The 15225-nt window shown below is 47.8% G+C and overlaps 1 protein-coding gene across 2 annotated transcripts in view; it reads right to left on the bottom strand.

The window, feature by feature from the left end:
• Positions 1-7802: 7802 nt before the first annotated feature.
• The window catches only part of SYT13 (synaptotagmin 13), a 237112-nt gene continuing 229689 nt past the window's right edge, over positions 7803-15225 (bottom strand). For both annotated transcript variants that reach the window (XM_085643436.1, XM_085643435.1), the window contains exons 5-6: positions 12029-12176; positions 7803-11326 (exon numbers count right to left, since the gene is read on the bottom strand). In XM_085643436.1, coding sequence (XP_085499562.1) covers positions 11019-11326; positions 12029-12176 — 456 coding nt within the window. In that variant the 3' untranslated portion in view covers positions 7803-11018. The remainder of the gene's footprint in view (positions 11327-12028; positions 12177-15225) is intronic.

The raw sequence follows: 15225 nt of genomic DNA, 5'->3' as shown, positions 1-15225 counted from the left end.
AGAAGTCCCCACCCTACCCACAGTAGGAGATGGCTATCACACAGCTGGACATTCCGCCAATTCCCGGGGGTGTGTGCGACTGGTCGGGTCTCAGGGGGTGGGGGCCTTGATCTACTGTAATCCCTTTGATGCGAGGTGTTTCCCTTACAGTAGGGGCAATAAACTGCATCCGCAGGGCTAGGTGATGGCCTGGCATCGGTTCGGACAATCGGGCGCAGAGGAAGGGGTTATCAAAAGGATGTGTGACCATGTAATGGATGAAAGGAGGTGTTGGTCCGGCACGGGATGAGGTTCCAAGGCAGGGTCGCGCAGAAGTTGAGGGTTCATGGCCTATGTATGAGAGAGCGGTGGTGACCGGCGCGCGGGGGGATGTTTTGCAGCGCCTAGGGAACGCGCTGGTGCTGGTGGTCGGCGGGGGGGGGGGGGAAGAGGGGCCATGGCGCTTTCAAAAATGGCTACTGCTTGAGGGTGCGTGCGGGCCTGAAAGGGGACAAGATGGCGCCGATTATGTTGACATCGCAAACCAGATTTTAACACTGGTTTCTTGGGTTGCAGGCCCACCAACAGAAATTGACTGTTATTGTGTGGAGAAACTGAGGGATTATATACACTCTGCACCAAGTGAGGAACTATTAAGAATGTGTGGTTGAGTCTGTGATATTAATTATACAACAGTGACATGTACAACCCACTTATTACCCGTGTATACAATTCAATACTATTTTGGCAATCTATGGTCTCAATCTATAATGATATTGCTGCTACTTCGGCAGATTAGTTTCTTGAGCCGCAGGCTCATTATTAGAGATTGACCGCGATTGTGCGTAGAAAGTTGATGACACATGCACCAATGTTGAGTACTACCATATATTTTGAGTGGCGACTCAGCTATAATAATAAGTCTCATTTAAAATATTGAGTAGATGACACAAAGAGGATATACTGTACACATAAATAGGATACCGTGTACTTCACTCGTTGGCCTATTATTACTTTATTACGCTCTTATAGTCATGACACTGGGACCAGTGTCATAGAGTATGAACTGACCGGGCCAATATGGTCATTGTGGCTTACACTCATTGGACAGAATCTAATTTAACTGGTAGAGCACTTACTAGGACGCTTGGTGTATGCACTTATTGGGCATATTAAAATCAAACTGAATGAGTACTTGTCAGTACGCTTACTGTATATATATATATATATAACATACATTGCTGTAATGATGTAGATAGCTCCCTTTTCAGTGGCTGCTCTCTGAGGTAACTCTGTGGGGCGGTGGGGCGGGGCAGGGGCTTAGTGGGGGGGTAGTGGAGTCCAACATACGACGGCAAAGGTGAACGTAAATAAATAAATACCTGCCGTCGTATGTCAGACTCCACTACCCTCCCACCCAGCCCCTCCCCCGCCTCACCACCCCACAGCGTTACCTCTGCGAGCCGCCACTGTCCCTTTTATTTGCATGCTATGTGTTAAATAATTTTACTGGCATATATGGTTACGATTGTTGCAATCCTGCGAGTGATAATTTTGGGAGGACTCCGTACATATCTTAAAACTGACGTAGTTGTGACTAAGACTATGTCTCCGATAATATTTTTTGTTTACAGATACCTCAATCATTTTAATATCAACCTTATGCACAGCGATAGGATAGCTGGAGTTAAGACCTGTTTTTTTTTGGTGCCTTAGAATTTGGTACTTAGATTTTATACATGGGCAACAATTTGATATATTTATTCTGACTTTACAGTCTGACTTGACAACCGTTGGTAGAACTTAAACGAAACGATATAGATTATCTGTAGAGACCAAGTGAGTATCAGCCTCATTGGGCTCGTATAACACCACTTAACCCGTCACCTGATTATAGAGAACATGTAGAGACACTACACACTGATTAGTAATATCTAAGGCATGACACAGGGTGTCCCTACTTTAAAGGTGCACTAAGTACTAACAAAATACCCTTTGTATCCTGAGAACACACAATCCAGGGTGTCGGCCTTTCACAACTCTTTCACTTCTCTGCGATACTAAATAAATATTGGTTTTTAAAATATGGCTTATGATTTATCATAGAATCTTGCCCTGAAGAAGTCTGATGTGACATCAACAGCTTGAGACGAAACATGTGTTGGCAAGCGGTTCGTATGACTAATCAAGGAATAATGAGAACTATTGAAACCACAATCTCAATTCATTTCTGGGTGCCAGAAGAACAGTAAAAATAATCATAGCTCTGTTCTCTGGGGCACCATCTGAACATGCAAAACTGTGCCCATGCCTGAAATTGTTACTGTGCTAGAAAGGATACTTCACTGCAACCCTATTCTAGCTACTCTGGGATAGTAGCTGAAGGTTAAATCTGAAAGAAACAGTTATAGATTCATTACCTTAGAATTACCCCCAGTCGTCAGACTGGATCCGAAAAGTTTTTCGTCAGCAGTACTCCTGCACATCAGAAGGTGGTGTCGTCGGCGTCGTGGCGCTGGGATGACATCGCGGTAGCTACTTAGACGCCGCCCTCGTGCGCTGACATCAGTTCTTTCTTTTTCCACGCCAGCAAGCGCAGATTCGAAGAGAACGGTACCTCCAGTCATTTTTTGACTGACTTTTTTCTCTACTTTGTCGAATTCATCTTTAGAGTCTATTGACTTCTGGTGCACGAGGGATGCCCGGATTCAAGGCCTGCGGTTCCTGTAACTGACTGATGTCGGTGACGGACCCGCACCGTGGGTGCCTCTATTGCCTGGAGCGCGACCACGACCCCAAGTCGTGCTCTGACTGCAGGACCATGGCCACGAAGTCTTTGCAGGAACAGTCTCGAAAACTACTCGAGGCTCTGCAGCTGGCTCCGCATCGTTCGAAGTCCCGGTCGTGGAGGAGGTCGAGGACCGGTCGCGGACCCACCACCATTCTTCATCTAAGTCTTCGCACTCGAGGTCAGGTAAGTTAAAGAAGCATTGTTGCTCTTCGACTTCTGCCCGTCCGTCGGCCGACGCGACGAGGGATGCGGGTGGTCCCCCTCCTGCCACTCCGCGTGTGTAAACCGCTGGGTCAACTTTGGGGTTCCCTCCCTTTCTGGGACCCGATGTCACTCGTGCCCAGCTTTGGAGTTTCTAAAAAGCAATGCATGCCATCTTTGGGCAGTGCGACTCCGCTGGTGCGCCTTTGGGCCCCGCGGACTCGGCTGGGGGCCCTCGGTCTTCGGCGCCGGTGGATTCGGCCAGGGTCCACTTGGATCCAGGCCTGGATCCGGATCGGAGCCGGTAGACCGTGTTACGCCTCCCCTGGCACTGATTCCACCGGCACCAAGTCTGCAACTGGCATCGGCTATGTCCCCAGCCGACGTCGGCCCCGGCCTCCACCTCGAGGTAGACCCGGAGTCGGACCGGCTTCGACCGATTTGAGATCCGATGCCGATGGGTACTTTTGTGCCCCTGTTGTACCCTGTTTCTTTGAAATCAGATTAGCAGCCAGTGGAGGGTGAGGAGGACTGGGAGGGGTCTGGGGACCCTTTGACTGACCAGTTGACCTATGAGCCGCACTGGAGAGAGAAACTGAGGGAAGAGAGTGGTCTGGATACCTCACCAGACCTTGGCATGTTGTCTCCTCCTACCGTGGCTACGGAGGTGAGAGCGTCATATGAGCTATGACCATTTCGGAAAGAAAATGGTTTCTTCCGCCAGCTTAGGACTGCGGTCGGTAAACACTGCATGTCTGTTGGGCCGTTATACCCACTCTGAGTGGGATATGGTGGCGCAGGTGCTGCCCCAGTGTCCAGAGAAGGCCCAGCCGTGCTCTCCTGTGCAGTTGCCGAGGGGAGAAACGCAGTGAAGTTTACTATCCGCTGTGGGCTGGATACCGCCGACGCACTAGGCAGGACAATTTTCACGTCAGTAGCCCTTCGACGCTACGCCTGGTTGCGGTCGACTGTTTTTTTTTGGGGATGTCCAATCCACCCTTATGGAGATGCCCTCTGATGGCTGTCGCCTTTACGGCGACAAGGAAGACAATGCGCTATAGCGCTTTAAGGACTCTCGGGCTATGGCTAAGTCCTTTGGCCTCTCCACCACCCGCCCTGCGCAGTCTGCCTTTCGCCCCTTTCGTGGCTACGCCACATCCCGTCCAGAGCCACAGGCTGGCGCAAGCTGTTCAGCCTCTGCGCGGCTGGGGACGTGGGAACCAGCGCCGTGGTTCTGGGGGCCAGTGGACGGGCCAGTCCACCACAGCCCCCTCTGCAGCAGCCTCCAAACCCTCCTAGTCCACCAAACACCAGGGGGAAGCAGGATTCGCCATTACCTCCCCCACTGGCGCACCATCACGTCAGACAGGTGGGTTTTGCAAATAGTCTAAAGGGGCTACTCCCTCCCCTTCAAGACTACCCCTCCATCCACGCCACCTCAGTACCATCGCATCTCGGAGGATCATCTGGCCCTGCTACAACAAGGAGTTTCGGCACTCTTGGCCAAGAGTGCCATCGAGCGCGTTCCTGCCCCAGAAGTAGGTCGTGGGTGCTATTCCCCCTACTTTCTGGTGCCCAAGAAGGTCAAAAGCCTGCGTCCTATCTTGGATCTCAGGAACGTCAACCGCTTCCTCCGGAAAGAGAAGTTCAAAATGTTGACGCTCGCTCAGTCCTTGTCTGCCCTCAACCCTGGAGACTGGATGGTAGCGTTGGACTTGCAGGACCCTTACTTTCACACCCACGTCCTGCTGGCCTACCGACATTACCTGCAGTTCACGAGCACTTTCAGTTTACCGTGCTCCCCTTTGGCCTTACCAGTGCCCCTAGGGTGTTCACGAAAGTGATGGCAGTGTTTGCAGCTCATCTGCGCAGATCAGGGGTTCCAGTCTTCCCCTATCTCGACGACTGGCTGTTGAAGGCAGGCTCGCCCCAGGCTGTCATCTCCCACCTCCAGACTACGGCCGACCTCCTGCATTCACTGGGGTTCTCCATCAACATGCCGAAGTCACACCTGACCCCCTTTCAGAAGCTCCTCTTCATCGGAGCAGTTCTGGACATGACACAGTTTCAGGTTTCTCCTCCCAAGCAGCAAATCCGGGATATTCGAGCTATGATTCCGATCTTTCAGCCTGCATCCAGGGTTTCGGTCAGGATGACCCTCAGGCTGCTGTGTCTGATGGCCTCCTGCATCATGCTGGTGGACCATGCCAGATGGCATATGCGGGCTCTGCAGTGGGACCTGAAGTTTCAGTGGGCACAACATCAGGGGAATCTGTCCGATGGCGTCCAGATCTCGGAGGGCACTGCACACCAATTGCAGTGGTGGCTTACAAACCAGGATTGGGTCGTCTGCGGATCCCTCTCCCTTCATCAACCAGAGTTCACAATGGTGACCGATGTATCACTTCTGGGATGGGCGGCCACATGGGGGAGGCAGAAATCAGAGGCCTCAGCTCTCCGGTGAAGTCCGGGCTCCACATCAACCTTCTGGAGTTTCAGGCAATTCGTCTTGCACTCAAAGCATTCCTTCCCACTGTCCAGGGAGGAGTAGTGCAGGTGCAGGTGTTCACAGACAACACCACCGCCATGTGGTACTGCAACAAACAAGGCGGGGTGGGGTCGTGGACCCTATGTCAGGAGGCCCTCCGCCTCTGGACATGGCTGGAACATCAGGGCCATATCCCTGTTGGTTCAACACCTGGCAGGTTCTCTTAATGCCAGGGCAGACAAATTCAGACGCAGGTGCATGATGGATCACGAATGGAGTCTTCACTCAAAGGTGGTGCAAGGTCTCTTTCAGGAGTAGGAAGAGCCTTGGTTAGATCTATTCACCACTGAAGAGAACGCGTAATGTCAGCAGTTCTGCACATTGGAATTTCCAAGGCGGCACTCGCTAGGCAACTCTTTTCATCGCGAGTGGAGTTGCGGTCTTCTATACGCCTTTCCGCCTATACCACTTCTGCTCAGAGTGCTGAAAAAGATCAAGCGCAACTGGGTCCAAGTCATACTTGTGGCTCCGGATTGGGCACGAAGAGTCTGGTATCCCGAGCTGCTCAACATGGCCATCGATCCTCTGATCAGACTGCCTCTTCGGGAGGATCGTCTGTCGCAGCAGCAGGGGACGGTCCTCCACCCAAACTTTTCCAGCCTCCACCTCCTTGCGTGGAGATTGAGCGGTGGCAGTTGACGTCGTTTGACCTGCCTCCCGAAATCTGCGATGTTATCTTGGCAGCCAGGTGTTCCTCCACTAAGACGGTATGTGCCTGCAGAAGGAACAAATTTGTGGCATGGTGCACAGCAAAGGCTGTGGATCCCCTTTCCGCCCCTCTTTCTGAAGGTCTCTTGTTCCTCCTTTCTTTGGCCCAGCAAGGCTCTGCTCTGGGCACTCTAAAGGGCTACCTCTCGGCCATTTCAGCCTTCTCGGCTTCCTGATCAACCTTCTCTTTTCACGTCCCCTGTTGTAAATAGATTCCTTAAGGGTATTACTCATCTTTTTCCTGCTGTTCCCTTCCTAATGCCTCAGTGGGACTTTTACTTGGTTCTTACCTACCTCAGGTGCGCTCCCTTTGAGCCACTATATAACTGTCCTCTCAGACTTCTCACTTTGAAAACTGCCTTTCTGGTGGCCATCACCTCTGCACGTAGGGTGAGTGAGCTACAAGCTCTTTCTTCCAAGCCTCCCTTTCTGGCTGTCCATCAGGATAAGGTCTTCCTGAGAACTAGACCTTCCTTTCTTCCTTTCCACATTGGCCAAACCATCACTTTACCCACCTTCTTTCCGCCTCTGCATCCTTCAAAAGAGGAGGAGAGGCTCCACTGTCTGGATTCAAAATGTGCGCCTTCCTTCTAGTTGGATCGCACCAAACAATTCCGGGTGGATGACCAGCTCTTTGTTGGTTACGTGGGTGCTAAGAAAGGTCGGGCTGTGCACAAATGAACCATATCCAGGTGGGTCCTTCTGTGCATCAACGTCTGCTACTCTTTGGCAAAGAAGGAGCCTCCAGTGGGGCTGCTCGCCCATTCTACCTGGCAGCTACTACTGCTTTGGGATGAGAAGTCCCCCTACATGACATCTGTCAGGCAGCTACGTGGGCATAACTGCACACGTTCACCAAACACTACTGCTTAGACAGCCAAGTCCGGAGAGACGGCTTCTTTGGCCGTTCTGTTCTCCAGGACTTTCTGGTGTGAACTTAGTTCGCAGACCCACTTCCGGGGTTGGTATTGCTGGGGTATCTATTCCAAGGTAAGGAATCTATAACTAACTGTTTCTTTCAGATGAACAAGTTACTTGCCTTCGGTAATGATATATCTGTAAGAAACATAGGTTAGTTATAGATTATTTACCGCCTCATCCATCCTCTCCGTTCAGCAAACTGACTTCTAGGGTTAAAGACTCCCTTTCAGGGCCCTAGTTTTGTGCACCAGTGGTCAGTGTCTTGCATGGCGATGCACTTCTGGCGTGGAAAGTCGTGTACAGAACTGATGTCGGCGCACGAGGGCAGCATCTAAGTAACTACAGCAACGTCATCCCAGCGACGCCGACGACGAACGCCGAGTCGTCCGATGCCACCTTCTGACGCGCAGGGGTACTGCTGACGAAAAATTTTCCAGATCCAGTCTGACGCCTGGGGGTAATTCTAAGGTAAGGAATCTATAACTAACCTCTGTTTCTTACAGATATATCGTTACCGAAGGTAAGTAACTTGTTCTTTAGAGTAGTTTGGCTATGAGAAAAGAGAAAAACAGGAATGAGGCAGAGAAGTAACACCATATAGAGCTGAACCAAGCATAACCAGTGAAGTAACACCATATAGACATGACCAAAGCATAATCAGGCACAGTTGGATGTTATTTATTGTTCTGAAGGAATTTCTCATCAACACAGACAAAGATATGCTAACACGTCACATTAATACTGCGCTTCTACTTGCTGATGAGTGTTCGATTGTCACAATACAAACAAGGTCAATGTTAGCTGGAAATATTGACAGGCTCACTAGAGGAGATGAAGCCTCAAATGGTGAGAATAAATATGTCTGCATTTGACCACTCCAACTCAGAGGTTAGTTGGGATGAAAACCCCTGGCAGAGATAACAGTACAGAGTTTGGTTAATAAAACATTGATCATTACTTCAAAGTTCATGCAATGATGCAAACAGTGTATCACAACACTATTGAGATAGGTGCTGGTGATACAGCACCGGCTGCTGCACAAGCCTATCTTCTGTCATTAGGACATCGGACAACAATCTGCATTTTTGGATCCTCCTTGGAGGATGGAAGGCCACCGCCTGCCATTGGATCCAGTGCTTCTTCTCGAGATGCAGCCATTCTCGCTCTTCCAGCCCAGTAGCCCAGATCTGGATCCTTCTCCCAGGGGTATGTAGTGCATGAGCCGTAGACCCAGTCTCATGATGGCCCTAGCTTGGTATGTAGAGAGAAGGAAGTGGTCGCTGGACGTCTGGGACTATGAGTAATGTGAAACCTACAATGATAGACTTAGGTTCCCAGCCATGGGACGCTGGTCTTCTCTCCCTGCATTTGTGCCTGCCCAGTACTTGGTAATATGTAACGAATGTCTTGGTGTTATGTTCATTTGTGTAGTTCTGTTTTTCATAAATTGATGAATGCCTGATTTAGAGTTGGGTAGTAATAGGAAATCCTCTTATTTTTGGCGATAATGTTAAATTCTTCATTGGTCGACTCTCCGCCAGCACACATGTATATCCCCTACGCATGTACTGCATTGAAAAACTCTATCATTGGCTTACGCCACCAGTGTGGACCACTGCAGAGCGGCAAAGACCTGAGAAATGTGGCCAGAGACCAGTGTTTGGGTTGTGCTTGTGAAATAGTGCTAGAATCCACCAACTGTGACCTGATGGGGTTGAATGTGCTTTAACACAGGACTTGCCTTTGTAAGTAAGGGAAAAGTAGCAAGCCTGATATATCGCTCCAGCTAAGTCATTTCTGAAGTAGTCTTGCCCTGGAATCCTTCATATTAATACCATGTCTGAGTTTCCCGAGGCATACCCCCTTTCTTGATACCTGCAGTGCCTTGACTTGAAACATCACAACTTCATATAAGCCTCTAGTATATTTGTAATCCCAAATTTGAAACTGAAGTCTGCGCTATAAAAAAAAAAAACTCCTGCTAATACTGATGCAATGTCTATGGAGGCGCTGGACTCCAGTGCAGTCATTGGCCAACTCCGCGTGTTGTCGTCTGTCCTGTCAAACTCCATAGATACTATAACTCTGCCACTCGCTGACTTCCCTGCTGCCACATGGTGGCTGCGCTCTAAGACCGCGACTGCACTCTCAGAATGCAACTGCGCTTTCAGACCGACTGTGACTGCGCACTCAGATCGCATCTGCATGGTTATTGCTTCTTGGCCACTGCCTTAGACAACACTGAACTCAGTCGGCCTATGAGTCTGTGGCTGTCAGCTTGTGCTCATTGCCATTGATTGTGTGAGTGCCTCATTGCCTGTCAGCTCACGGTGGAAGCTCTAGATACTGGCTTGAGATATCCATTTTTGTATTTGACTGCTTTGAGTGCATATCCATCAGTCATGAACTCTCTCCTATTCAAGGGTTTTCACCTTGAGTGTGAGTGCAAACCTTTAACACTAGGTGTCTGTGTTCTCTACTGTTGAGTACTGAGGTCTGAGCCCTAAAGCGGGCACAAGGGGAGGAGGCTTCTGAGATTACCAATTACAACCTGGTTCTAAAGGAGAGGGGATGGCCTCCAACTAGGTCCTTTCTCTTCCATGTTTGGCCTTACTTAGATCTACTCAAATAGCTAAAGGGATGGGCTTCAACCAAGGCCCATCCGCTTCCATGCTGGGTCTTACTCAGATCTGGTCTCCTAGCTAGAGGACGATGTGTCCCATTAGTCCTTTACTATTTAAGTTCCTAGTGTGCAGGGACTCACTGGTTTCCATTCCTTTCTCGGGTGATAGTTTGTGTCCCAATATTATTGCTTCCGCGTTACTGATGCATGGTGCGTCATCCTTCTGTGCTCTGAGACCGACTACACATCAGTCTAAAGTGCTATAGAAATGTGCTGAAGCAGGACATGGTTTGAAGAAGATGCCCTGACACGTTGTACCCCTGGTCTTTTGCATCCCTCATTAGTATGGGATTAGGCACCATTATTACCTACAAGGCCTGAGTACCCTTCAGTAGACACAAGGCAGTGCTCCTATAAGTTCCCCACCAAGGGCTGCCTTCGAAACCTCTGCTCCTTGTTGCCTCCTGGGAGGCTCCTGATTGTCATGACTAAGGTAGAGAGGCAGAGGGAAGGTAAAGTTAAAGAGACTAGTAATGTGGACGTTCTATGGCCATTCATGCTAATAGATCCAACTTGTCCCTACACTCATGTCATACCAGATACTTGTAACTCTTAAGCGCATATAGATGCTCAGCCGTACCATATGTGGCACAAACGTTATCTGCTCCTTTACGGTGCACCCATTCCCTGCCCCATAGGATCCTTGAGTTCATAAATGTATCTAACTTAGTCCTAGACAGGGCTTATGGCTCAGATTGTAAATATGTATATTGTAGGGTAACTATTAATAATAACACAGCAATTCTCCCTTAACTTTGAATACCGTTGGGAAAGCAGCTTTCATGAACTTATGTTGCAGACGCCACTCAGGCCATCCTAGCTCAGGGAGGTGTATGTGCAGGCTACCCAGATTAAAGTGATTTTGGATAAAAGTCATGGACCTAGTGCAGCACGCATGAGTTAGTGTTTCACAGTAACCCTTGAACTCAAGGAGCCTTCATATGGTGGTGCCCAGGTGGTCTTTGAGAAGTGCATATCCCACTCACTCCATTGTAAAATACTGTGTTTAGCGTGTTTTGCCCTGAGCACTTACTTAAAGATGTGTCCATGAGCAGTTTTTACCCCATGATACCAATGAGTGAGCAGGTACATTTGATATGTTGTTCTTGTTTTGGGGCAGTCTCTATGTTGGCTTCGAGGTGAACTTTGAGCCCGCTTGGGAAGGGCTCCATCTGCCCTTACTGTAGCTATTGGTGAAGCTGATGCCACATGGCGATTTGTCTCCTGGGGTTGTTCAGCATTTCCTGCCAGTGGTTCCTTTCAGTACCCACAGACTGCAGTCCTAGGTGGCAGCGGCCCAGCACATGGTATGGCCCACCCGGAGTGTGCTGGCACAGCATCTCCAGCTCCACACTCGAGGAACCCAGGAGCTCTTGAGGTACCTCGAACATGATCATCTCGTTCCATACCGGACTTATCTTCTGCTTGACACGCTTTGTCTGCTTCTTCTTCACCTTCAGGGCCAAGTGCCTCAAGGTCACCTTTACAGACATGTCTACACCAGGGGACAGGAAGAAAGAACTGTCAGTCAGGTCAGTGTACACTACTCCATCAGCCTTAAGGAGAGTGGGTGAGTGCAACTCTGGGATGTGCATATAGCCCAGCGCTGTTCGCATTCCATCACATGAAAATGTAAGTAAGTTAGAACCTTCGTATCCTTTTCTTTCATATTGAACAGTAGTTCGACAGGAACACAAGCCCATTCTAGTCCCAGGAATGTCGGCTGCTGTACTTCCATACCATGCATTCCGCTGTTTCACAAAAGTCATCCAACTCCCACCAAACAATGACCAATATGGATGCGACTGAGATATCTACATGATGATAAAATGGTGCACTAAACTTGGATCAGGAGAGCCCAGCATTGGTGTAAAGTGCCCTGTCAATGTCGGATTTTTAGGTCCGTGAGATAAATGTACACGCAGTCAGTCTATATTTACATATTGATTGTCCCACAAGTGGGTCATCGATCAGGGCCACCCGGATCAAGGTTGGGTACCCCTGAAGAAGATCTTATGGGCTCCCTCGCCTTTCCTGTCTTATGGCCAAGTATGCGTAAATCCTGCAGTATTTCACATGCACTATAAAAAATCTGGTCAATTTGTTCCTTTTCATATGTCTTGTGGAAGTGAGGAGATTCAGGGCCTAGCATGACTCATATCAAGAGGGCCACCCAGGGACAAAAGTCCATACTTGCCTTTGCTAAGGAGATCATCGAGCCTACTGGAAGGAAGATCTCTCGCTTTGATGAGGACCACAATGAGACGACTTGCTGCCGGCAGGTAGCTGATGGACAGTAGAACCTCTCCACCAGAGGTGTTGTCCCTGTTGGTCTCAGCTCCATCCTGCAATAGAAAAACAGATTTAAGTTAAGACTCTCCATCTCTGAATTTGGTAGTGACCAAACTACATGGGTTTTTAATTTCCCCAGTGATGTGATTTGACACATAATGAGGCAGCAAGCTGTAAGGTTTGTATTTCATTGTGGGGTTGACAAAGAATATTCCCACTGTGGCTGAAATTTTGCTTTTCTGGTTTACTTTTCTGCTGTATGTGCATGTTCACAAGTAAAGATAGTGATGCTTTTGCCCACTCTGTAGAAAAGGATGTGTTTGGTTGTTTTGTTTTTGCCCACTTTTGGCAGCTTTGTGACCATTTTTGCCAGAACGCAGTGTTGTGCCACCTTCCATGCCACCTTATTGAAACCACGCAAGGCATAATAAAATTCAATGCCACTAATGAACCTAGCTCAAGATTTATAATTTGAAAACTACTGGTTATGTTGTGGGCCCAGTTTTCACGATGGGTTTGATTTCTCAGGTTCACTTGAAGGGCAATATAGCGCCTGTTCTTCTATTACGTGATATGTGAGATTTTATTCTTGCTCTTGAGGTGGTCGGCTGCAATTTTTGAGGCACAGCCATTTGTTTTGTACTACAGGGCACACCAGGGTTTAGGAGAACGTTGATGTTAGTACTATGTTTTTGAAAGTAGTGGAGTTCCAGATCACTACAGGTAATATGCTGGCAAACTACATTTATGAATTGGATTAATCAAGAACTTGGATAATTTGTTGAAGGGGGAGACAACCTGCTTCAAGAATAATCACAATATTGGCGGGCTCTCCCTCTGACTTTAATGGGAAGGGCTACCCTATATAAGATGCTGTCCCTCCCAAGATTCCTGTATGTATTGCAAAACACGCCCTACGCTTTCCCCCGATATCCAAAGAGATCAAGAGATCTAGAGCTCCGTACGTTGTTATGGAACGTAGGTGCCCACCACAGATCGCCCTAAAGAAACTTCAGAGAGGAATCTATGATGGGGGCCTCGCAGTTCCAAACATTAAATTGTGCTATTGAGTTTCACAGGTGCTGGTGATCAATGGTTGGGTGTACTCTGACTGGGATGAACTTGCGTATAGGGTCGATAGAGAGGCAATGTCAGGTAATAACTAAGAAGCCATACTTTACAATTGTAAGAAGAAAAAGACCCTTCCTATTCATACAGCCACTGTGGTCAAGTGCTTGACAGAAGCCGAGGCTCACGTAGGAAGCCGAGACACTTTCACAGTCATGATTCCTCTCTGGCATAGCGACATGTTGACAAAAGTCTCGAACTTGACTGGTTTCTCAAAATGGGCAAAAATGGGCATTGAACATTTAGGGAATGTGTGGAGAAATGGAGCCTTCATTTCCTTAGAATCCCTAAAACAAGAATTTGATTTAGCAACGTCCCAGACATTTCCCTATTAGACTGGACACGCGCTCAGGTGCACATCCAGGAGGGGAGCATTCTCCCTGATTCCTCCCCCCAGAAGACTGTGTATTAGTAGACTCTATACAAAAACAGGGAGTCTCACTGATCTTTAAAATGTTGCTAAATAACTCCCCGGACCGATTGGGGCCCCTGAGGGGATGTGGATAGACGACCTAGGTGACATTACAGATGAGGAATGGATGGAAGCCCTTCAGGGCCCCAGAGAAATTGCGATCCGGGCATGATTTAGACTAATACAGTTGAAGATTCTCCATAGAACTTATTATTCTCGCAGTGTATTGCACAAAACAGGTAGGACGGGAGACCCCTGAGCATGATGGAATGTGGGCAGGAGGGCTCCTTTTTTCACATTCTTTGGGAATGGCCACGGAATCGCAGATATTGGGAGGAAGTAACGCTATCATGTCACAAGAACTCTCAGTGGAGGTCCCGCCTGAGGTGAAGGGGTTAATGATTATGATGCAAGGGGGGGAAGACTGGCCCAAACATGCTTGAATATGGTTTGCACTATCGGCGGGAGTAACCAAAAGGAACATTGCGCGGAGATGGGGATCGCAAATCCCACCATTGGTGGTTGACTGGAAGAAAGACTTAGACTGGTGCCAGAGGGCGGAGGAAGTAGTATATCCTAGTAGGGGATGCATCAAAAAAGGGAAACAATATGGAACCCATGGCAATCATATCGGGCACTAAACATTGGGTGAGGACAACCTCATGAAAGGTGTTGGTTCTTATAATTGATGTATTGAAATGTAAATGATATGTACATCTGCTGCTTGCCACTTAAATCTAAGATTACAAATGAAACATCTGATTGTACTGTTACATTGAAAATTGATCTAATGCCGATAATACTATATGATTATCTCTGCAACTACTTCCTGCTGTTTAACTTGTTGGTATGTAATCAGCAAGTTTAATAAAATAAAATAGAATTTATTTTTTATAATCACAATCTCTGTCAGGGTGAACCACGGAATTGACTAAATAATCCTGTGTTTAACTCTCTTGGCATAAAGCAGTCAGGCTTAACTTAGAGGCAATGTGTAAAGTATTTATGCAGAATCAAACAGTATAAAACTCAAAACACAACACAAGAAAAATCTCAAATCAATTTAGAAAAATAGAGTAAACTCTAATAAATAAAATGACACCAAAACAACAAAAATCAAAATAGTAGAACTGGAAATGTTTTAAACTTTGAATTAAAAATATTACCAAAAGAGCAAAAAGTGCCAACTACAGTTCTCTGATCATAGTAGACAGGGAGAGAGTTGAATGTTAAGACCGACCGCATTGGACCACGGGATGAATACAGGGACCAGGCTGAAAGTTTTTCTTCGTACTTAAGACATCAAGTCATTACGTCATTACATCATTACCTTCATCGAATTTGGTGTCAGCCTGACTAGAAAGACAAAGGGCAAGCAGGACTAAGTGTACGTTGAATCTGCCATTGGCAGGGTAGGCATTTTTTGAAGTCAGAAATAGGCTGTTGTGCTGCAGAAGTCTAGAATATCATTCAAGAGGTCTTTTTATATTGTAGGTCAAATAGAGGAAAAATAAGGAGGAAGGAATGCATAAGAACCTATATATCTTTTTGACTGACACAAG

The sequence above is a fragment of the Triturus cristatus genome, chromosome 3_1, assembly GCF_964204655.1.
Source record: "Triturus cristatus chromosome 3_1, aTriCri1.1, whole genome shotgun sequence".
NCBI classification, from domain to species: domain Eukaryota; kingdom Metazoa; phylum Chordata; class Amphibia; order Caudata; family Salamandridae; genus Triturus; species Triturus cristatus.
Note: the sequence above shows the minus strand (reverse complement) of the source record. Positions and strands in the feature narration are given on the sequence as shown.